This window comes from Canis aureus, chromosome 20 (assembly GCF_053574225.1).
Source record: "Canis aureus isolate CA01 chromosome 20, VMU_Caureus_v.1.0, whole genome shotgun sequence".
Taxonomy (NCBI): domain Eukaryota; kingdom Metazoa; phylum Chordata; class Mammalia; order Carnivora; family Canidae; genus Canis; species Canis aureus.
The window spans coordinates 26,959,968-26,985,585 of record NC_135630.1 but is presented as its reverse complement, the minus strand read 5'-3'; the positions used below and the strand labels follow the sequence as shown (position 1 = coordinate 26,985,585).

General features: G+C 40.7%; 1 protein-coding gene across 8 annotated transcripts in view; it reads right to left on the bottom strand.

Annotated features, from left to right (window-relative positions):
• LOC144291601 (cryptic protein-like) overlaps window positions 1-25,618 on the bottom strand; it is an 81,683-nt gene that overhangs the window by 10,198 nt on the left and 45,867 nt on the right. For 6 of the 8 annotated variants that reach the window (XM_077861202.1, XM_077861208.1, XM_077861204.1 and 3 more), the window contains one exon: window positions 25,192-25,367. In XM_077861202.1, coding sequence (XP_077717328.1) covers window positions 25,192-25,204 — 13 coding nt within the window. In that variant the 5' untranslated portion in view covers window positions 25,205-25,367. The remainder of the gene's footprint in view (window positions 1-25,191; window positions 25,368-25,618) is intronic. The other 2 variants (XM_077861203.1, XM_077861209.1) reach the window with 1 other exon arrangement.

Here is a 25,618-nt window from a genome sequence, read left to right as displayed (position 1 = left end):
AATTTTTAGACCTTTAAATGTGAGGTTTATTAAAAAGGCTATTATATAAAGCAACAGGAAATTAGTGAGCTTCCCAAGGACTATTTGTGTGAGCTGCCAGGACCACGTCAGAACCAGCAGACCTGGCTGGGGGAACTATGTGGAAGAAGACACCTCACACCTTCATGGAAACATGTGTAACTGGAGTCATGACAAATATACTTTTAAACTTAATTGTTATTACTTAGTAACTACATAATTGAGTTATATGTAAAAGTAAGAATAATTTATTACTTTAAATCAATGGAAACTTTTTGGGCAAAATAGCTTGTACACTAAAATAAAACTATAATCTAAGGGATTATATTTGAATAAGAAGATTTAAAACATGAGTTTATATGATAACAAATCCAAACCTTTCTGAAACATTAAAATTATAAGAGTAGTATCTAAAATCTAATTTTCCCCCATAGCTTCTTTCATTAAATTTTGTATTGTGGGCATTTTTTGAACATACACCAAAGCCAGGATAATGATTCAGTAAACTGGGGTTCATCGATTAAACATCAACCTTTGCCAGTCTTATTTATTCTGTATCCCACCCCCATTTTTTTTTCTGGAGTTTTTGAAAGCAACTCTCAGAAATCATATTTTCTATGTCAAATAAGATTTTGAAAATAAGCACTTTATAAGGAAACTGTAGGAAAAGGAAAGGAAATGTCTTGCCGGCAAGATGGGACTTACTGTCTAGAAATAAGAATGAAATGCCCATATTAGGAATGAAATGCCCCATATTTGCTTAGGACCTAAAGTCAGCTCCAGGGGGAAAGGGCTGATGGCCTACCGGTAGAAAGCTGCTGATAGCTATTTCTCAGCTTCCTGTCACTTACTCTTATTTACTTACAGGTATTATTAAAATGAGTTTTGCATTTCACGGCAGAGGAGCCCGGGATGCTTGATTAATAAGGCCCAGCTGGAAGAGGCTGCCTGGGAACAGCTGAAAGCCTAGTGAGGGGCAGCACATCATTAGCTCTGGGTAAGACTCCTTCTTGTTATCAGTTGTAAATTGATGAGATTGGAGCCAACCCAGCCAGCAGACCTCCAGTGGAACTTCTGACTCACTTTGAGCTGACATAAAGTGTGTGGGAATTGGGACACCCTGTCCCAGGATTGGAGACCACCCCACCTCTGTGTCCTCAGTACATCAAACAATCTCTGAGAGAAATGTCCTGCAGCAAATTAGGTGTGAAGAAATTCTCTGAGAGTGACTAAAGCAGCAGTTGTAGATGTGTACTACTTACTGGGGTCGACGGGGAAGCTCTGAACCTATGCTAAAGCCAGACCTCAAGACCTCCTCTCAGAATTCCTGGGCAGAGCCCAGCATCAGGATTTTTTAATCTTCTCAGGGGACTTCAATATGTAGCCAGGACTATGATTCTGCTGTCTGTTTTCTAGGTGGCTATGTGCCCCCGGTGATGGAAGTGCTCCTTTCTTGTCTCTGCATTCCTACCTTTCAACACAGTGCCTAATGTAGCTACCACACAATCTGGTGTTGTTCATATGAATAAACGAATAAATGGATTATCATACTTACACCCATTTTCAGTGAGGAAACTGAGATCTATGAAGTTAAGAAACTGGCTTGGGGGTACGTGACTAACAAACAGCTGTGTGGAGAGGCTTGAACCCAGGCTCATCTGATCTAAACTCTTGTTTGATTCAAGTTGCTTTAAAATTATTGTTTAATGTAGGCCAAGCATACTATTCCCACTGAGTTACGCAGATTGTTTTATTTTGTTGTCATCTATTCTTATGACATAGACATTAATTTCTCCATTTTATTGGCGAGAAAAGTGAGGTTTCAAGAGTTGAGTACTTGTACCAGGCTGTGAAAGCTAAGCTACTGCTTGCAGCCATGACAGAATGCTGCTGCCCCAGACAGGGCCTGAGGCCTTCTGATTGGGCACAGTGGAAAAAACTAGGTGAAGAATCACTGCCCTAGTTGTGCAGGTAACAGAGGGGTTTAGAAAGCAGAAAGTACCCACACAGGACAGTTACCGGACAGCTACAGGACATGGGCTTTGTGGGGGGCAGTGTTGAGCGCACAGACTGCTAGAGTGAGGGAGGTCTCATGGGAATGACAACAGAGAACACCAGAGTCTTTAGGAGGGGTGGAAGGGCAGGAGGAGGAGCTGTGGGTGCAGGAGGAACTACAACATAGAAAGGCCAGACAATGTGGAACCTATTGGATGCTCATGCAGGAAGTATGAAGACCTAGAATACAGATTAAGTGGGAATTAAGAGAAAAGAATAAATTCTAAATATATTAAACAACCAATATCATTTCTCTCTAAAAAACTATTCTGATGTTAGTGTTAAAGTGGGTGACATGGGCACAAAAAAATTGCACAAAGAGTAAAGCTACAAGCAGGACAGAGTTTATTTACTCTCCAAGGCGGGGGAGGAGCCAGGCATCAGGAGAAATGTCAGCCTTGAGTTTTGTCTGGCTGGGCCTTTTAGGAGATTTTTAAGGATGTGAGAGGGTTGCAGCTGCACCCATGGGGTGAAGGGAGAGGGTTGATTCTTGGCCAGATAGAGCAGGAAGTGGCAGGTTTTTCAAGGGACTCTGTCCTGGATGTGGGTTATGGTCAGGCTAGAGAAGAATATGTTTTGTAGTTTGGGTCTACTTTCTGAGAATGCAGGGCACCGTGACCTAGAAAAAAAAGTTAGGGCCAAGTCCAGACACTTGTGAGTTTTGTCTAAGTGTGGCTGGGGTCGGGGTGGGGGAGTGGCTTCGAATAGATTTCTTTCAGTCAGTCAATTTAAGAACTACAAGAAAACATGAAAGAAAATTAAAATCACTCATATTGTCATTGTTCAGAAATAATGACTATTAGCTTTTTCATTCAAGTCTTTTATTATCCCCATGTAATGTATGAGGCAACTGAGCTTTACAGCTTGTGGCAGTTCAATCTTTGGAAAATATACAGGTATTATGGGAAGAAGGCTGCAGGGTGCATGTGCAGTATATGAAGATTGCTGAGCATGGGATAACTGCCATTTTTAAAGATTAATCTTAAGTGGTTTATATATTTTAATATCATTGTAAATGGTATTTTTTGTTATTTAATTCCTCTCTTTGATGCTTGTATTTAGGAATACAATTGATTTTGTTGTGGTAAAATGTGTATAACATGAAATGTCTTAGCTCAGGCTGCTATAACAAAATACAACAGACTGAGTGGCTTAAACAACAGACGTTTATTTCTCAGAGTTCTGGAGGCTGAGAGGTCCAATATCAAGGTGCTGGCAGAATTGGTTCCTGGTTATGTTTCTCTTCCTGGCTTGCAAGCAGCTGCCATCTCACCGTGTCCTCCCATGGCAGAAAAGTGGGGCAGGAAGCAAGCTCTTTGGTCTGGAAGCAAGGTCTCTTCCTTGATTAGGGCACTAATCCCATCTTGAGGGCCCAGCCCTCATTCTCTGATCTAAACCTCCCAAAAGCTATCTCCCAAATACCATCACATGGGGTGTTACAGTTCCAACATATGAATGGAGGGGGCACAATTCAGTCTATAGCAAAAATTGCCATTTTACCATACCTAAGTGTATGATTCAGTGGTATTAATTTTAGCAACAATACTGTCTTTGCATCACTACTACTTCAAAGCATTTTCATTACCCCAGAAGAAACTCTGTACCCATTAAGCAATAACTCCCCACTGATTGCCTACCTAGCCCCAGATAACCTCTAATCTACCTTGTCTCTATTATTTTGCAAATTCTAAATATTTCATATGAGTAGAATCACACAATATTTGACCCTTTATTTCTGGATAATTAACATATTCAGGTTCATCCATGTTGTAGCATGTATCAGAACTTCACTTCTTTTCATAACTGAGTGATATTCCATTGTTTGCATATATGCCACATTTTACTTAACCATTCTCCTGTTGATGGACACTTGGGTTGATTTTGGCTACTGTGAATACTATAGTAATGAACACTGGTATATAAATATCTCACTTTGGTCCTTATTTTTAATTCTTCTAAGAATATACCTATGAATGAAATTGTTGGGATGTGTGGTAGGTAATTCTATTTTTAACTTTTAGAGGAATTGCCAAACCACTCTCCACAGCAGTAGATGAACTTTCCCTCACTGCACCACAAGTGCAGTGCAAGTAAGTAACCCCTCACTCCAGAAAGATGCCTGCTGAGCTGGGGCAGCCTCTGTAAACAGCAGCTTAGAAGTCCACGGTGCCTGAGGGTAGGAAGTGCATGCATAGCAATGTGCATATGTTGGGCAATCTGAAGGGGCAGCCAGGCTCCTGGGTTTGGTCCATGAATCAGGACATGGAAGCATAATTTGGGCCACAGGTGGGGACTGCTGGGTACACACAGGGCTAAAAGGGCCCATCTAAAAGGGCTCTAAAACAGAGTAGCTAATTCCTCTGATGCCAGATCTCTTGGGATCTTGATTAATACTCCACACCTAACCAGGGCTACAAGAGATGGGAGACAATTTGAAATCATGATTGTCAGAAAGGCCCTTAGGTCTAGAATCTAGGAAGTCTAAGGGCAGAAGTTGCACAGGGCAGGACTTGCCCATGCATAGGCCCATCAGAAATGGAAGACAGCCTCCATGGTCTTGGCCCCTAGGTCAGAGCCATGCAGGCATAATTTGGGCAATGGGTGGGGACTGGTGGGATACAAAAAGGCCCAAAGTGTCCATCATGCTCCAAAGCAGGTCTGAGGGTCTCCTGGGATCACACAACCAGATCTTCTGGGATCTTGATAGCCAGGCATGACCAGGGCTATGTGGGATGGACACACCTTGGAATCATGAAAACCAAACAAGTAAGTCCTTAGTCCAATAAGGGACCCTATGGGTTATGAGGGTAACCACCATTCAAGTCTCTTCCTCAATGCAGAGAAACACTGCCCTGGGAAGATGGCATGGTGAGAAAGCCCAGGCCTTTTCTAACAGGACAAATGGAAGTTCACTGATGAGAGATACCTGGGGGACCTCACTCTCATGTGACTTAAGTATCCTCTGACACCTTGAGTATCCCTTGAGTGCCAGGGATCTCATTCAAACATCTTTCCACTTTCTGCATCAGGAGTGCAGTGCTGGTAACACCAGCTACAGGAAGATATCCAGTTGAGATGAAATAGAGCCTATTTCTCTGGGACTAGAGGTCCTGGAAATCTGATGACAGGAAGTACACAGGGAACAAAGTGAGCATGCACTGGCCCTTCTCACCTGCAGCCAGGCTCCCTGATACAGTTCCCCATCAGAAATATGTAGGGATATTCCAGCCTACAAGCCTGAGCTTGTGGGGACACATGAGGCTGCTAGAGGTCATCCTACTCTAAAACAGGATAGCTAATTCCCTTGATGCCAGATCTCTTGAGATTTCAGATGAATTTCCAGGGTCACTAGAGCCCAGTGGGATTGGAAACACCTAGACATCATGATTATAGGCTCCCAGACAGGGTAAAGACAGCAAGGTCTATTGGGGGTTTAACGTGAATAATCATCATTCGAACTCTTTCATCAATGGCACAGTATAGGGAAAGCCTGTACCAGGAAGATGTCCTGGTAGATGAGGGCAGGCTTATTCTAATAGGCTATTTGTGCAAAATGCTTGTGGCAGATTCCCAGGAGCAGACTGGGAATGCCTAAGCCTTACTGATTCTTTGTTCAGACACCCTGGGATGGGTCCCCAGGTCTGAGACTAGTCCCTATTAGGGACTTCTGGGGGACTCAGTGGTGGCAATGTGTGCTTTGTTCCAAAACACAGTTCCTTGTTCCCTGAAGTCAGGTCTCATGGAACTGCTTAGCTTTGCCATCTCAAGTATGGCCATATTGACCACTCATAAGAGACACATGTGAGACCTGACCTCCCCCAGAATCCCTGATTATCCCACTGGCACGAGGCTACAAGTGGTCTAAATAAAAAAAAGTTTCCATTCTCCCACTGCAGCACAGTGCACAGAACCCCTAGATCCAGGAAGAATACCTGCTTTATGGAGAATTCTGAAACATCTAAAGGCCCAAAGTACTTAGGTAACAAAGTGCACAGGCATTGACTAATCCAAAGGAAATGTCAAGCTCTCCAGGCTCAACCCCCAGGTAAATGCCATGTATGTTAATTTGGGCCAGATACAGGGTCCAGCAGGGTACACATAGGGCAAAGGTCCATACACCCAAAACAGTATAGTTAATAACTGGTGCAGATCTCATGGGATCTGAATAGCCATTCTGGGTCTGAACATGTTTCCTGGGATGGGAGACAGCTTGGGGTTGATTGCTAAACAAACAGTCCAATAAGGATAAGACATCCTATAGGGTATGACTGTAAATAGCATTCAAACCTCTTAATCACTGGATTAATGTAGAGAAACACTGCCCCAGGAAGGTGGTGTGGCAAGCAATTGCCAGTCTTATGTAACAGGCCAACTAGGCCTGATGCCTGGGGGTAAGTGGGCAGGAACCAACTAAGCATGCTTGAGATGCTATCACTCAGTATCTGTTCCCAGTGCTTTGTGGAGACAGGGCCTCTAATGAGGACTTCTATGAATCTCACAGGGATGCCAAATTGCAACCCGCTGTAAAAGGAAATTGCCTGTTCCTCTGAAGCCAGATCTCATAGGAAATTGTCAGTCTTTCTAACCTGAAAGCATCCAGGAAATTTCTAATGAGAGACACCTAGGGGACTTCACTCCTACAGGTGCTTTGAGTATTACCTGGCACCAGGTCGCAAGGGCTCTCACTGAAATAATCTTCCCATCACTGCATCAGTAGAATAGTGCTGGTAGCCTCTAGCTAAAGAAACACATCCTGCTGAGCTGGGGAAAATCCTATTTCAAAGGGACTAGAGGTTCTGAAAACCTGAGGGCTGGAGGTTGGTAGGAAGCAAAGTACACTAAAGCTAGCCTGTCTGACTGTAGAGTCTAGACCATGTAGGGATGGTTGGGGCCAAAAGCAGAGACCTGTGGAGGACACAAGGGGGCAGCTACTATGATCAAAGCCCCCAAACAAAACAGCTAACTCACCTAACGTCAGACCTAATGAAATCAAGGCAGATTTCAGAACCAACCCACTGCCTTCTCATTGGGCTGCCCTTCTGATAATAAAGCTTTCTCTGCTTCAAACCCAGTGATTCAGAGACTGACTTCTTGCACATACATGAATCTGATTTTAGGGTTTGGTAGCAATCATGCGAGCCAGCCAGGAAGATTTATTCTATGGCAGAAAGGCCCTGAGCAATGGTGTGACTTGGGGGGTTCCCTGTGGCTGTTTGGGCTGCAGATTGAATCCAAGGGAGTTCTCTCAGCTGTCTCTCTGCCCAGGATTTGCCACCTTCAAAGTCAAGCCACCACTAGGCAGAGAAACCTCTGGCCACTGCGAGGAATTCTGCAGCTGAAGAGTAAGCTTCTAGTGTGCATACCAGCAACTGTGTTTTCCTCTCATTTTGCTTTTAGTCCTTTCAGGGAATTTTCCTGATAGACTATTTGTAAGAGGGACTCTCACATTTTACAAAATGGATAAAGTTGTACAACTATCCTTATTTGATTTCTTTCCTCTCACAGGGCCCTAATTGTCTTTGTGTGTTACTGTGCATTTGTCTTGTTTGTGCCATGAGAAATGCTGATTTGATTCCAGATTGTAGCCTGTTGGGCTGCTTACTCCAAAATTGGTCTACTTTTAGTTATGAGTCTATGAAAAAGAAAAATATGATATATTTTTGTAATGTGGGTCAGCTGCAATATGCATTGAATGACAGAAAAGTGACTGACAAATGGAACATGAAATTATAATCCTGTTTTATAAGAACAGAAAATGAGATGAAATACTTTATGTACAAGATTTTGTGTAAAATGAACCTGCCCAGAAATCATGTAAGCTTATAGTATAACAGTCCATAAAGATTCGACCTATCCTCCCTGATTCTGACAAAGGGGATAATGCAAAAATAATTATTGATATGATAACCGCCCCCATCCAGGGAACTAGAAAATAGTGCAGAAGCTAATACTCCACTGCTAGCTCCTCCACCTGCTCCCCCCACCCAAGATGGAACAAATCCATCCTGTATAGGAAACAAGGGACTCTAACCAGGGACCCTCAGAAGAAAGCTCAGGAATGATCTCCCTTTTGCATACTCATCAGTGTCCCCCTTTTGGTGTGGGTTTGCAACCTTGCTTGCCAATATTGCAATATCCTTTGTGCCAATACGTTATTGGAGGATTAACTGCTAATGGCAAATCTATAGGAATGGTTTGAGTCCATTCTCGACTCACCACATGAGATCTATTTAATGGGAAAAAAGTCTCATGAACCACTCAGCATGGAAGGCTTATTTCCTTGATAGTTGCTACTAACCATCCCACTCAGGCAGATATCCAAACCTTACTAAATGTCCTTCTGACAGTAGAAGAATGTTGTATGGCTTTGAATGAAGCATGGGAGGAACCTCCACCTGCTGGAGGCCAGACTGGAGACCCTAAAAGTGGTACCAAGATGTAACCCCAAATGAGATGTTAATGAAAGTGGGCTTCCTAGGTTCCAGACCTACCAAGAATGCATTTTAGGGGTGTCTGGCTGGCTCAGTCGGTAAAGCATGTAACTCTTAATCTTGGTTTGATTGTTTCAAGCCCAATGTTGGGTGTAGAGATTAGATAAAAATAAAATCTTAAAAAAGAATACATTTTACAGGCACCTGACTCAGTTGGTTAAACATCTGACTTGTTTCAGCTCTGGTAATGATCTCATGTGTTGTGAGATTGAAGCCCTGAGATATGCTCCTCACATGGTGGGGAATCTACTTGGGAATTCTCTCACTCTGATCTGCCTCCCATTTGCTCTCACATGAGTGCTAGCTATTTAAAATTAAATAAATAAATCTTTTTAAAAAGGAATGCATTTTAGTAGAATTAAAAACAGGGATTCCAAAACAGAAAATTTTGAGTAAAGTTCAAGAAGATTTCAAATGCCTCAGGAGGGAAAACTATGCAGCAAAGAATACTTTATCCAGCAACACTGTAAAAATTAAAAGAGATAAAAAGCTTCCAGGTCAAACAGACACTAAAAGAATTTGTGATCACTCAACCAGCCCTACAAGAAAAATTAAAGGGATCCTTTAAGCAAAGAGAGAGCCCAAAAGTAACATAAATCATAAAGGAAAAGAAAATATACAGAAACAGTTACTTTACAGGTAATATAATGGCACTGAATTCATAAATTTCAATACTTACTGTGAATGTAAATGGGCTAAATCAAAATGCACAGGATATCATATTCGATAAAAAAGCAAGACCCATCCATTTTTCATCTATAAGAGACTCATTTTATATCCAAATCACCTCCAGATTGAACGTGTGGGGATGGAGAACCATGTATCATGCTAATGGACATCAAAAGAAAGCTAAGATTTGGAAGCACAATTATAAAGCTACTGGTGGCTCTGGAAAAAAAGCATAAAGGATTCAAGAGACTTCATGACTGCAGAATTTAGATCTACTCTGGCTGAAATTAAAAATCAATTAAATGAGATTTAATCCAACTGGAGGTCCTAACGACGAGGGTTAATGAGGTAGAAGAAAGAGTGAGTGACATAGAAGACAAGTTGGAGACAAGGAAGGAAGCTGAGGAAAAAGAGAAAAACAATGAAAAGACCAAGAGGAAAGGTTAAGGGAAATAAATGACAGCCTCAGAAGGAAAAATCTACATACAATTGGCATTCCAGAGGATGCCAAGATGGACAGAGGGCCAGAAAGAATATTTGAAGAAATCATAGTTGAAAACTTCCCTAATTTGGAGATGGAAACAGGCATTCAGATCCAGGAGACAGAGAAGTCCCCCGTAAATTCAATAAAAAACATTCAACGTCTCAACATTTAATAGTGAAACTTGCAAATTCTAAAGATGAAGAGAAAATCCTTAAAGCAGCAAGAGACAAGAGATCCCTAACTTATATGGGGAGAAATATTAAATTAACAGCAGACCTCTCATGAGACCAGGCAGGCCGAAGGGCTGGAAGGATATTTTCAGGGTCCTAAATGAGAAGAACGTGCAGCCAAGAATATCCAGCAAAGTTCTCATTCAGAATAGAAGGAGAGAGGAAGAGCTTCCAAGATAGGCAGAAACTGAAAGAATATATGACCACCAAGGCAGCTCTGCAAGAAATATTAAGGGAGACTCTGTAAAAGAAAGAGGAAGTCCAAGAAAACAATCTACAAAAACAGGGACTAAATAGGTATGATGACACTAAATTCATATCTTTCAATAGTAACTCTGAACTTTAGGGGCTTAATGACCGATAAAAAATCAAGACCCATCTATTTACTGTCTACAAGAGACTCATTTCAGACGTAAGGACACTTACAGCCTGAAAATAAAAGGTTGGAGAACCATTTACTATTCAAATGGTCCTCAAAAGAAAGCAGGGGTAGACATCCTTATATCAGAAAGTTTATCCCAAAGACTGTAGTAAGAGATGAAGAGGGACACTATATCGTACTTAAAGGATCTATCCAAAAAGAGGACCTAACAATCATGAATATTTATGCCCTGAGTGTGGGAGCTGCCAAGTGTATCAATCAATTAATAACCAAAGTTAAGACATACTTAGATAATAATACGCTTATACTTGGATACTTGAATGTAGCACTTTCTACAATTGACAGATTTTCTAAGCACAATATCTCCAAATAAACAAGAGCTTTAAATGATACACTGGACCTGATGGATTTCACAGATATCTACAGAACTTTACATCCAAACACAACTGAATACACATTCTTCTCAAGTGCACGTGGAACTTTCTCCAGAATAGACCACATACTGGGTCACAAATCAGGTCTTAGCCCATACTAAAAGATTGGGATCGCCCCCTGCATATTTTCAGACCATAATGCTTTGAAACTAGAAGTAAATCACAAGAAGAAGTTTGGAAGGACCTCAAACACGTGGAGGTTAAGGACCATCCTGCTAAAAGATGAAAGGGTCAACCAGGAAATTAGGGAAGAATTAAAAAGTTTCATGGAAACTAATGAGAATGAAGATACAACCCTTCAAAATCTTTGGGATACAGCAAAAGCAGTCCTGAGGGGGAAATACTTCACAATGCAAGCATCCATTCAAAACCTGGAAAGAACTCAAATACAAAAGCTAACCTTGCACCTAAAGGAGCTGGAGAAAAACCAGCAAACAGATCCTACACCAAGAATAAGAAGAAAAGTAAAAGATTCGAGCAAAACTCAACGAAATCGAGACCAGAAGAACTGTGGAACAGATCAACAAAACCAGGAGTTGATTCTTTGAAAGAATTAATAAGATAGATAAACCATTAGCCAGCCTTATGAAAAAGGAGAGAAGACTCAAATTAATAAAATCATGAATGAGAAAGGAGAGATCACCACCAATGCCAAGGAAATAAAAACGATCTTAAAAACTTATGAGCAGCTTTACACCAATAAATTAGGCAATCTAGAAGAAATGGACGCATTTCTGGAAAACTACAAACTACCAAAACTGGAACAGGATGAAATAGAAAACCTGAACAGGCCAAAAACCAGGGAGGAAATTGAAGCAGTCATCAAAAACCTCCCAAGACACAAAAGTCCAGGGCCAGATGGCTTCCCAGGGGAATTCTATCAAACGTTTAAAGAAGAAACCATACCTATTCTACTAAAGCTGTTTGGAAAGGTAGAAACAGATGGAGTACTTCCAAACTCATTCTATGAGGCCAGCATCACCTTGATTCCAAAACCAGACAAAGACCCCACCAAAAAGGAGAATTATAGACCAATATTCCTGATGAACAGAGATGCAAAAATTCTCAACAAGATACTAGCCAATAGGATCCAACAATACATTAAGAAGATTATTCACCATGACCAAGTGGGATTTATCCCTGAGATGCAAGGCTGGTTCAACACTCATAAAGCAATCAATGTGACTGATCATATCAGCAAGAGAAAAAACAAGAACCATATGATCCTCTCAATAGATGCAGAGAAGCATTTGACAAAATACAGCATCCATTCCTGATCAAAACTCTTCAGAGTGTAGGGACAGAGAGAACATTCTTCAGCATCTAAAAGCCATCTATGAAAAGCCCACAGTAAATATCATTCTCAGTGGGGAAACACTGGGAGCCTTTCCCCTAAGATCAGGAACAAGACAGGGATATCCACTCTCACCACTGCTATTCAACATAATACTAGAAGTCCGAGCCTCAGCAATCAGGCAACAAAGAGAAATAAAAGGTATTCAAATTGGCAAAGGAGAAGTCAATCTCTCCCTGTTTGCAGATGACATGACACTGTACATAGAAAACCCAAAAGCCTCCACACCAAGATTGCTAGAACTCATAAAGCAATTGGGAAGTGTGTCAGGCTACAAAATCAATGCCCAGAAATCAGTGGCATTTCTATACATTAACAATGAGACTGAAGAAAGAGAAATTAAGGAGTCAATCCCATTTACAATTGTACCCAAAAGCATAAGATACCTAGGAGTAAACCTAACCAAAGAGGTAAAGGACCTATACCCTAAAAACTATAGAACACTTCTGAAAGAAATTGAGGAAGACACAAAGAGATGGAAAAATATTCCATGCTAATGGACTGGAAGAATTAATATTGTGAAAATGTCAATGCTACCTAGGGCAATTTACACATTTAATGTAATCCCTATCAAAATACCATGAACTTTCTTCAGAGAGTTGGAACAAATAATCTTTAGGTTTTTGTGGAATCAGAAAAGATGCCGAATAGCCAGGGGAATATTAAAAAAGGAAACAATAGCTGGGGGCATCACAGTGCCAAATTTCAGGTTGTACTACAAAGCTGTGGTCATCAAGACAGTGTGGTACTGGCACAAAAACAGACACATAGATAAATGGAAGAGAATAGAGAATCCAGAAGTGGACCCTCAACTTTAGGAGCCTCGGTATCCATCGAAAGATGAATGGATAAAGAAGATGTGGTTTATGTATACAATGGAATATTACTCAGTCTTTAGAAATGACAAATACCCACCATTTGCTTCAACGTGGATGGAAATGGAGGGTATTATGCTGAGTGAAATAAGTCAATCGGAGAAGGGCAAACATTATTTGATCTCATTCATTTGGGGGATATAAAAAATAGTGAAAGGGAATAAAGGGGAAAGGAGAAAAAATGAGTGGGAAATACCAGAAAGGGAGACAGAACATGAGAGACTCCTAACTCTGGGAAACGAACTAGGGGTGGTGGAAGGGGATGTGGGCAGGGGGTGTGGGTGACTGGGTGACGGGCACTGAGGGGGGCACTTGATGGGATGAGTACTGGGTGTTATTCTATATGTTGGCAAATTGAACACCAATAAAAAATAAATTTATTTTAAAATTTTAAAAACTAAAAGAAAGAAAGATGAATGGTTAAAGATGTGGTCTATGTATACAATGGAATATTACTCAGCCATTAGAAATGACAAATACAAAAAAAAAAAAAAGAAATGACAAATACCCACCTTTTGCTTCGATGTGGATGGAAATGGAGGGTATTATGCTGAGAGAAATAAGTCAATTGGAAAAGGCCAAACATTATATGGTCTCATTCATTTGGGGAATATAAAAATTAGGGAAAGGGAAATAAGGGAAAGGAGAGATAATGAGTGAAAATATCACTGAGGGTGACAAAACATGAGAGACTCCTAACTCTGGGAAATGAACAAGGGGTAGTGGTAGGGGAGGTGGGTGGGGGGGTGGGGTGGGGGTGACTGGGTGATTGGCCTGACGGGGGCACTTGGCGGAATGAGCACTGGGTGTTATGCTATATTTTGGCAAATTGAACTCCAATAACAAAAATAAAAGAAACAAATTCTAAACAAAAAAAATTATTCATTCGTTTACGAGAGGGGCAGAAGGGGCAGAGGGAGGAAGAGAAGCAGATTCACCATTGAGCAGGGAGCCTGATGTGGGGCTGGATTCTATGACCATAAAATCATGATGCAAGTGGAAGGCAGATGCTTTACTGACTGAGCGACCTAGGTACCCCTGAAAACTCTAATTTTGAACAGTCTAATGTGCATACCCTCTTGTACCCAGACGGGGAGGCTCAAGGTGTGCCCAGCACCATCTCATCCCCCAAAAAGCCTTTCTGCAGTGCATGCACAGAAGCTAGAGTTTATTGTAATGCTCACTGAAAAGCTGGAGCGAGGCTATCAGCCATCTGCAGTTGATTTAGTCCCCTAATCTGCTTTGTCCCAGAAAAGTCATCACAGAGGCTTGAATCTTGTGACAGACAGCAAAAAGTGGTGTCTATCAATCATATCAGTGATATGCTCTAGTCTTTGCAATGACCTAGCCAGCTGAGAAAAGTGACTGCTTGACACATGCACAGAATTCAAGCCTATTGTGGCTCAGAGCAAAAAGCAGGGTCAGGTTACCAGCGATACACTGGAGTCTCTGTGCTGGGCTCAGCCAGTCCCAGAAAAGTAGCTGCTTGGAACACTCACAGAGGTTTAATCCTGTTGTGGCTCACACTGAAAAATGGTTTTCTCCCCTCTGCCTGCACCTCTGACCCTACTGCCCTGTGTGTAGTTTGATCTGTTTGTTAAAGGAAATTAGATCCCAAAGTAAGAAAGGAAGAAAAACACACACATATATGTATTATATATATACACATAATATATATTTATTATATTATATTATATATATACATGTTCTATATATAATATACAATGAAAGGAAACCAAAAATTTTAAATATATATAATGAAAATATAAAAATTAAAATTAAAAAAGAATGAAAAATAAGAAAATAGCTGGGAAAAAACCCTGAAAGACTAAATAATAATAGTAAAAAAAAAAAAAAAAAAAAAAGAATACTACATACTGTTTTCCCCAAGAGCTGGAATTTTAAATTCTCTATAATCAGTGAACTTGATGCTAGCTGGTTGTTCCTGCTGGTCTCCTGGGGTGGGGGTGGGGGTTGTTGCCCTGATTCTCATGAGGCCTTGCCCAGCTATCATTGCACCCCCACCCCCTTGCCAGGGCTTAGTGTCAGTGGCTCCAGCTTACACTATGTGGAGCTATTTTGCTACCTGAATACTTTCAACACCAGTGACAGGGGAAGAGGGGAATGAAAGTGATGGTACCCAGATCTCTAGCCCCAGAGCTGAAAGTTTGCACCCTCTACTCTTCAGTGAGCCACAGAAAAGCAATCAATCACTCTTGTCTCCTTGGTTTCCATCCTAACTCTGTGTTTACCCAGCCTGTGACCAAGCATTTTTATCTCAGGCACATGACCTAGTTTCAAGGTTCCAAACTTTATGGACTCTTGCCTAGTGGCCCAGAGCCCTTCCTCCTAGGGGAGGGAGGTGGCTCTTGCTGTACTTCTGCATTTTGCTGAGCCTGGTGAATCACTGCATGACCATGCAGTGTTTTCTGGTTTATGGCAACATTGAGCAGAAAGCTAATATCTACACTCACTGTTTTCAGCCAGCTTCTCTTCTCTGATGCTTGGGAACTCTGCCACACTCAGGCACCACTGTTCTTTCTGTGACCCCTAGGATCCTAAGACAATGTTGTCCCACGTGGGATTCCTCCCCACATCACCACCTGAGCACCTTTATGCCAGGGATGTCCCTAACTGTAGAAGTCTTCTCCTCCTCCTCCTCCTCCTCCTCCTCCTTCTTCTTCTTTTTTACTTTTCTTTTTTTAGATTTATTTATTTGACTGAAAGAATGTGCACAAGCAGGGGGAGCAGCAGGCAGAGGGAGAAGGAGAAGCAGGCTCCCCACTGATTAAGGAGTCCCATGTGAGAATTCATCCCAGGACCCTGGGATCATGACCTGAGTCAAAGGCAGACACTTAATTGACTGAGCCACTCAGGTGCCCTGTAGCAAAGTTCTAAAAGTTTTGATTTTGTGCTCCACTGCTTATAATACTTTCCTGTAGTCAGGTTAAAGAAGCTCCTCACCTTTTTAGCTTATTTTTTTATATATTGCCCTGGATTCTCCTCTCCGTACCTCCTAATTTGCAAACAGTGGTCACTTTTCTACTTGTGGAATTTCAGAAATTCTTTTCTCAGATCTCTGATAGATTTTTCAGGTATTCAGAATGATTTGATAACTATTTAGCTGAAACCCAGGGACCAGACAAAATTAGGGACCCCATAGCCCTCCACCATCTTAATTCTGATTCAAATGATCAGCTCTTAATCTTTATGTTATTCAGAAAATGATGTCATACGGAAGTGTAGTATTGGTCTTGGGAGTCGATGTTTTTTCAGTTGTAATTTATTTTTTTTATTTTTATTTTTTTTAAAATAAACTCTAGACCTCTTTTTTTAAATTTTTATTTATTTATGATAGTCACACAGAGAGAGAGAGAGAGGCAGAGACAGAAGCAGGCTCCATGCACCTGGAGCCCAATGTGGGATTCGATCCCAGGTCTCCAGGATTGTGCCCTGGGCCAAAGGCAGGCGCTAAACCGCTGCGCCACCCAGGGATCCCTTCAGTTGTAATTTAAGTGCTAACATTAAAACAACTCTTTTTTTATACAAGTGTTTTCATAGGAAAATTAGTGCTTTTAATTTAAGAGCTTAAGAAGCAGCTGCAGCTACCATTTAAGTTATGCTTAATGACTTAATCCCATTGAATCAAGTATTTTTATTTTTACCAAAAAAATCACTTTTTAAAATATACTCCATTTAATAATGTTCAACTAACTTACAAACAGTGCCTATCATGTATTATTCATGGAGTCTGGGCATACTAGAATCTGATTATAATAGATGCTGTGCTGTCACTTTATCTGTATTTTCCTTTATTTCCTTAAACCCTGGGAGGTTTAATGTTATTATCTCCATTTTATTTTTTTATTTATTTTAATTTTTTTTATCTTTTTTTTTTTACCTCCATTTTATAGAGCAAGTAAGTAATATACCTGAGGTCTTATTCTTAGAAAGAAGTATCTCTGGGGTTGAAGCCTAAGTCCGTCCCACCTAGAGCCTTATCTACCAAGCTTTACTGAACTTCAGTGTTAGCATTAATGCAGCAAAGCAAAAGTTCTGGGGTTTAATGTCATGTGGAATCTAACTCAGGAAGAGATGAAATTTCCTTCAAGGGCCTCTTCATGTACAAGCACATTACTAAGTGATATGCCTAGATACTGTGCACACGTGGGTTTAGTTTCCATGTATAATTTTAGAGTTCAAAAATTGAGAACTTTCAAATGACATTTTAACATAAAAGTGGCTGAAAATTTAGATGCTAGACAATTGCATTTGTACTTTTAGTATCAGAACACAAATGCCCTAAGTCCAGTATATTTCCTTTTTAAAAAAAGATTTATATATTTATTTATATAGAGAGAGTACATGAGAGCACATGAGCAGAGGGGCAGAGGGAGAGAATTTTCAAGCAGACTCCCAGCTGAAAATTGAATATTCAATGGAATGCTGAATATATACATTAAGGCATTTCTATCTTTATCAAGATTCATTTTGATGACTGAGTAGTTCAACTCTGTTAGAAAATAAAGTTACTGCTGCATGGAGCCCTTATGACAGAGGCATGTGTGTGTGTGTGTGCATGTCTTTTACTAACCATATTTGAAGGATTATATGAGCTTTTACATCCCTCTGTATGTCAATACATTTTGCATATCCTTTTTAATACTTCTAGATAGTAGGCATTTGGATGAAGGTGTGACTTGTCTAAATTAGTAGAAAATCTGTAGAACACAGACTATAAATTAGTTATTTTTTCCTGTGACAGGTTTATCATAATCTTGAATGCAAATAAGAAATTGGAAAAGGTGGAAGTTTCAATTTCTAACAGAGCATGTGCCATACAGTGACATCTCATGTTTTCAATCAATCTTACTAATCGATATTTTTACAAAGTAGAAGATAAAGTACCCCCAATATAAAAAACCTAAACCTATTTAAATATCAATAGAAAAGATATTACTAACTTGGCACCATTAATCAAGACAGCTGTTACTTAAACAACTGGCCTTGAGAAAAGAAGTTCAAAAAGAAGGAAGAAAAGGCTCAAAGAAAGGTATTGAGCTGTCAGACTACGGAAAGTCTGGATCCTCATTTCAGCTGAGCCTGTTACTGGCTAATTATGCAAGTCAAGTCTCTTAACCTTCTTGTGTTTTCCTTTTCAAGTGTAAAACAAGGGTAACAATAGCTGCTACAGCATAAAACTGTTATGTGGATAAAAGACATTAAAGTATTTTGAAATTGTAAAAAAAAAATTAAATCATTAACTTGGTTCAGTCCGTCATTTAAAAAATTTTAATATGTATCAGTCTATCACTTTAAGAATGATATACTTCATCTTACTTGAATATGAGCACGCAGGATCCTGCTATGTTTGTCATTTTGATGAAATAAACTCTGTTACAATAGTTGTAAAAAAAAAAAACTGACAATTCATCTTCTAAGCTTCTTACTCCTTAGAATTCCTTTTATCCTTTTTACTATTCAGGAGTGAACCTATTCATCCTTCTGCATATTACTAAAGATGCAAAATGTCCACCACTGGAAATGTCCAGCTCAGCCTTTTCCTGCATCTACTGCTGGAACCTGGCTGCCTGGGCTTTTGCATGCCTGAACTCATTTATTTGTAGAGCGCTCCACCTATGTTGTAACACTGCTTTGAAGAGTGCAGTGCAGGTGGTATTAGAGAAGCCTGGTGAAATAAAAATGTGCTGAACATTATTCTTCACGACACTGATTTTTATAGCAAATCTTCATTGCATGATCAGTTTGAGCTGCAAGAGTCTTCCCTAAGGTAGAATATTAAAAGGATAAACTTTTTTTTAAAGGGTAAACTTCTGATTCAATTCATTTGTCTAAATGATTTGAGATAGAATATTGGTGTCTCGTTTATGTCAAACTGGCAAGATTTTGGCAACTGCCATTTAGCTTTATTTCCTGCTGTTTAACTGATATCAGTCTTTTGGGGTCTCTGCTTGCTCAGCGTGGGAAAAGGTTCCTTAGGGGAGCCTGAGCAGCATCTATGATATGAGATTGAAACCCCAGATGGCATTATCATTTGTATTTACTGAGAGGAATAACACCCAACATTGGTTTCAACCCTCCAGGTTTTCTCCAGCAATTTTAAGGTAAATTATAAAAGCTAAAAAAATACACATGCACAAATTATATTCAAATTACCCACTCAAAAAGGTATATAATACAAGTAATTTATGAGGTGAGATATTTTTTGTGTAATAAAATACAGAAGGAAATCAGTGACTGGAAAATAATAAAACAGAGTTTGTTAAGGAGAGAGGGAACGATTTGGATGGGATGTTAAACATCATGGTCTTGTCATTCATTATAAATTCTTGGCACCACTTTTTTTTAAGATTTTATTTATTTATTCATGAGAGATACAGGGAGATAGGCAGAGACACAGGCAGAGGGAGAAGTAGGCTCCCTGCTGGGAGCCCAATGTGGGTCTGGATCCCAGAACTCCAGGATCATGACCTGAGCTAAGGCAGATGCTCAACCACTGAGCCACCCAAGCAGCTGCCGGCACCAATTTTCACTGCATTTCTCTTGGCCATAGTTTTATTTCAAGTGCTGTCTAGGAGCTCTTAGCTTTCTCAACAGCCTTATATAGTTAAATCAACTCAAAGACTTCAGGAGAGCTCTGCTTGGGGCTGCTAAAAAGATTGCAGAGTAGTTACAAGGACAAGCTTATACATGAAAGCCCAGTTACTAAGTTCTGTGCTTGTGGCAAAGGATGAAACACCTTTGTGGAGCTTGTGTTCCTTTCTTTCCTTTTGCTTAGATGGCTGGGATGTAACTTATGCAAGAGTTATGACATTACCCTTATTTTGAGTGGAGATGAGACAGGGAAATCAAATGAACCCTGGGAGAAAAGAAGCATTATTTTGCCTTTGCTTCTTTTCCTGCTTCTGTTCTTGCCAGGACCTGCACCACCATCCCACTTTACATATGCCTTGTAATGCAAGTAGCCTGTGTTTTCCTAATAATGGACAAGCAGTTAATGATTCTGTAGAATAAATAACATCTAAGGAAGTACTAGGTGAGAATGACCAGAGGAAGCTATCATATACATATTCCAGAAAAGAGGAGCTAGATATCTGGAGGCCAAGGCCCCTTGGCTCCAAGAAATAACACATGGGCCTATGCCTTTGTTCTAATTGGTTCTTGCTTGCCTGAGAAGACACATTTCAGACTACTGTCCTCAATAAAAACTCCAGACCCTGTACAAAGACGACACTCTTGGTCTTTTCCTTTCTGAGTCTCCTGGTCATTCAGCTGTCTATTACCTGCTCTCTATTTTCAATAAACTGCTTTCACCTCCTGCTGGCTCACTTTTGATTTCCATCCTGTGTGAAGCCAGAAATAACTCTCTTGGCTGGTTCTGCAAGACTCCTTCGGCGTCCTTGGACCTGGCCTGTGGGCATCAGGGGGACTTCATGAAGCATTCTGCAGTGTCTGCTTTGGCCTAGGCCTTTGAGTCCTGGGTGCATGTATCCAGCCTTTTTCCAGATCCCATTAACTCATCAGCCTATGGGCTTGTACTCTGGGAGCACCTTTCCCCCCTTATCCTTGCCCTGTCCTCATTGTAAAATTGTATGTAGAAATGAAGTCATTGCTCCTTACCCCAGACCTACATCTCCATCTCTGTTGGAATGAAAATTAAGGATATAGATCAGAAAATCTTAGAGCTTTCAAATGCTTTCACATGCAATTTCTAATTTGATTTATATCAGTCCTGTGTAGTGAGATCTTTCTCTTATTTAACAAAAGAGGAAGCTGAGGGGCAAACAGATCTTAAGTGAATTCACAGATCTTAAGTGAATTTGCTATCACCTGGCCTGTGAAGAAAGTAGTGGGGGCTTGATGATCTATCCATTCAACTGGCTTTTTTTTTTTTTTTTTTTTACAACTGAAAAGCTTGAACTCCAGAGAAGTTGTAATGGGTTCAGAATCATGTCTGTATAGTCTTGTAGCTGGACCTAAAATTAGCTCCTGATTACCAGTTTGGTATTCTTGACTTTAAACCCTGCTGAAAACAGCACCTTGCACTCCTAAGGAATTCAGAACAGGTGATAGTTCCCCTGTTTTAGAGAGGATGAAATTGAAACTCAAAGGAAGAAAATTGTTTGGCTCTGTTCACACCACCCATTAGTAGTAAATGCTAAGATTAGATTAGTTTTAGGGCTTGTGGCTGAAACATAGCCTCTGGGTGCTTTCTACTCCCACAATTTTAGCAATGAGTAATCTCCCTTCTGATGAAAAGAACAAAGGCAAGAGAACTGTAGATAAAATTAAATTTCCTTATAACCGGCAGCCCACCTGAGACTTGCAGAATGTGACCCTTCCTCATGTACCTCACAGCTGCCTTAATGTTGCAATGCTTTGCTAGAGACAAAAACCAACCTCATCTTGACAATAGCCAGAACTCCAGCATCCTGTAAGTCTTCTTTGACAAACAGAAACCCCTTTAGAGACTTCTGTTATCTCTACCTTGCTTCAACTTAAAAATATATAATCAGTCACACCTCACAATCACAGTGCAGGTCTGTCTGTCCACAGGTCCTGTCCACCCTGCTACAATAAAAGCACCTTTTGCACCATGAAACATCTCAGGAATTCTTTCTTAACGATTGTGCTTGGGACATCTGGGTAGCTCAGTGTTTGAGCGTCTGCTTCAGCTCATGGTGTGATCCTGGAGTTCCAGGATAGAGTCCCAGATTGGGTTCCCTGCACGGAGCCTTCTTCTCCCTCTGCCTATGTCTCTGCCTCTGTGTGTGTGTGTGTGTGTGTGTGTATCTCTAATGAATAAATAAATAAAATCTTTAAAAAAAAAAAAACCCCAACCATTTAGCTCAATCATCCTGCATCACTTTTTTAAGTAGAGTGTAATTTGTTTGTTCTCTTGTATATTGTAATATTGTATATTATTAAATATACAGTGTGATTTTTAGCGTAAAATGAAAGAATCTGATTTAAGAAAGAATTTTACATTACAAATTATTCATCTGAGAGCTTTCAAAAGGTTCAATTTTTATGCATAGGATTGCAGTATAGTAGTCCTTTGTGTTTTTTTGATGATAACTTTAGTATTGGTGATTAGAGAGCTGGAATTCATTAGTATGCTGCCAGAGAACCTACCTTTTCTTTGTTATCTGTTTGCCAACAATTTCAATTAGGGAAAAAGAATACAGAATTGTTGTGCCCAAGATTACGTAACCGAGAAACCACCAAGGAACCGACACTGATGCAAACACACAAGGGTTTATTTACAAGCTCGAGCTTGGGTCCAAGAATACCTGACACAGCGGAGCAGGGACTTGGACCCCGAGGTGGGTTTCAGCTTAGTTTTAAGGGCTGGTCTAGGGGAACTCCAGAAGGGGTGGAGGAATTTCTCAAGTTCTGTTTAGATTCTGATATGGGGCTTTCAAGGGCATTGAGCTCTGTTCTCATTCTAATATGGGACTTTCTGCCATGGGCGTTAAGCTCTGTTCTCATTCTAATATAGGGCTTCTTGCCACTGGCTTGGGCTCTGTTCTCATTCTAATATGGGGCTTTCTAGGGCATTAAGCTGTAAACTGTTTTTTGGGGTTTTTTTTCCTGTAACTGAAGTAATGTAAATTTCAGCTCTTATTCACAGAGGCCTGGGATGGCTGTACTTCTGCTAACAATAAACTTAAAGTGGAATGGCCTTAATTTTCTCGGCCTCCAAAAGAACGACAAGGGGGCCAGATGAAATATAGGACAGCCAGTTAAAATTGAATTTCAGATGCTACTTATACTAAGAAATTTCCATTGGTAGTGGATGTGACTGCCTCCTGGGGTTGTAGAGCCTTCCTGGACCCCATCCCCTTTTGATCTGAACCTTGGGCAGTTCTAAAGGAGGAAGCAGCCTTGAAGACCTGCCTTTTTTTAATGTCCCAGAGCAGGGTCCCCCTGGCAACATGGGGTACCTCTGGGGCAAGGTCACACCTGGCCCTTTGGCAATCATGGCACCCCTATTTGTCACAACCACTTTGCTAACCTCTCCCTTCCCCAATAGTAAGTATAGTCACTTTTGTTTGCCTTTTTGTGCTCACTCCATTTACTCTTGGCAGAGAGGGAAGATAAGAAGTTGGGCAGTACCTTTGGGTGGGGGAGGACACCTGTGGTTTTTAATGGGAAATACCTCTCAGAGATGCTCCTATGGGCTAGGAGCAGTGCTGCATATTTAAAAATAGTTATTCCCTAAGGCATACTCGGGTCCAGGTTTGTATACTTGTGGACAATTTCTACTAAAGCAACTTTGAAATAGAGCAGGATTTTCATCAGTTCTTTCCTGAATTTTGTTAAAATGTATAGGTTTAGTAAAGCCTTATTTCATTCCATGTATCAGGCAGGTAATCATATGATCTCGTTTCTTTCTTCCCTATCCTCCTGATAGTTACAATGTGGTTCAGTATTTGGGACAACAGCACCCCCCTCCACATAATGTTCTATGTCCTTGTTGACAATTCATCATCAAACTCTTGGGCACCAAGAGTTTGGGCACTGACCCAGATACAGTTTCTTTCCTCAGGGGTGCAGCAGTGAGTTAGTATGATATATATCAAACAAACACAATGGATCAAACATCATCAAACTTAATGGATATTTGTTGAAAACTCTCAATAAATTGAGAAGGGTTTTCAGAATGTAATCCTAATTGTTGTTTTATTTGACCCAAGTCTGACATGGAGAACAGGGCATGGACTTGAATAGTGCCCATTTCTCCCTTAGCCACCTCTCTAAGAGAATATAATCCTAATATAGGAGGAGTTCCAAGGATATAAGGAGTCCTGCTCCTAGAGTACCCAGCTGAGCTGGGCATATAAGGGCCTTCAGGCTTAGAAGGAGAAGTGACAGAATAAGTGTCCTCTTCATTTGAAGAGGCTTGTTATTCCTTTGACAACTTAGATTCACTAGGATGAAACCTGTTTAGATGATCATTATCCAATATATCAGGAGGAGGTTTGTTGGTCTGATTAGTGGCCAAACTCAAGAGGCCCTTAGGTCAGGGTCTGGATCTAGAACCCAGAAGCCTGAACATGGGGTTTCTGTCCATTACGTTATTTCTTTCAATAGAGATCTTATAAGTCCTATTGAAAGTGAGTGTCTCATTAGTGGGCCAGTTTTTCTCATCTCCTAGAGTACTGAGGCCATGCAGTATTACAGATTATTTTCTTTTTCCGTAAACCTTGCAATGCAAATTGTTTCTGATGGGTTAAAAGACATCCCAAGGGAATGTCTTTCAATCCTTGGGGATTGAAAAAGAAGCTCTGATGCATTACCAAGAAAATCAGCCCCACCCCTTGACTCCCAGGTGCCATCCCTTGTGCATGATATGTCAGAGTGGTGTCACAGTGACCTGAGGCATCCCTCAAATGAAATTGCTATGATCACCACTTTCTGTAAAGGCCCTATAGGAGGGAGGTCTGCCCTCCTCTCACTTCCCAAATGCATTCTATACTATGATGCATGCCGACATATGGACCAAGTTTACCCTGCTGTGAAGGCCCCACTGCACCTTGGCTTGCCTTCTAGTGAAGGCTGTACCATGAAGGCCATGAAGAACCCACTGTTTATAACTCATGGAAAACATTTGAAAAGTTTTACAAGAGGAAAGTGCCCAATTTTGTAACTTAAGAGGACATGTCCTTAGTAGAGGACATTGACCAACAGTAAAGATAAAAATCCATCGTGATCTAAGTGATATTCCAATATCTGTGGTCTTTACACCCAGATTCCTTAGGAAATGTTCCCTGGTTGGGTTTTAACTCAACTGAGTACTGGTTTTGGCCAGCTCCCACTGGATGTCTCAAGGCCAGAAGCAGCAAGAACAGAGATGTGGAGGGGATCACATTAGACAAATGAGGAGGAAATCTCAAACAGCAGTCTCAAGATTGGCAGCCATGGTAGTTAGGCAGCTGTCTTATGCCCAAGACAGACAGCTTTGTATAAGGACAGGAATAAAGAGAGGGTTTCAGGTTTCTGGGTCTTATTACCATTCCAGCCAGAGTACTACCAGTCAGAAGACAGGCATTTTTCTCCTCAAAGAGTAGTCATGGGCTAGAGGATGGCAGCCTGAGCAATTGGCATGCAATAAGACTACTCTTTGAAAAGCCCCTGGAATGAAAGTAATGAGGAGAGGTAAGAAAGTACTCACCAGTTTTCACCATGGCTTAGAGTCCAGAAGAAAAGAGTTAAAGCTCCACCCTGGATGCCAAATGATGTAGTTTTTGGAATGGTGTTGTTGGTGTTCAGAGCTGAAGGTCAGGAAATAATTCTTCAAATATCTTCATTGCAAAAATTTGGTTTTTTTAAAGCACAGGCACAGGACACCTGTGCAGAAAAAGCTGAATTGGGGTTGTGACTTTCAAGTTGGGAGGAAGTTAGGAACAGTACAAGCCTCTAAGGTATTTTGGAAACAAGGTTTGCAGGATCCTCGGGGACCTAGCTATTTTTAGGGAAAGGTCATTTATTACCGTTTAGTAAAAACTCAGTCATGAGACTTTCAGATGTTTATCAGTGGGCCATATGCTTGGAGGGTGATTGCTAACACATATCTAGGTGGGGAGTAGAGATAAAGGAAG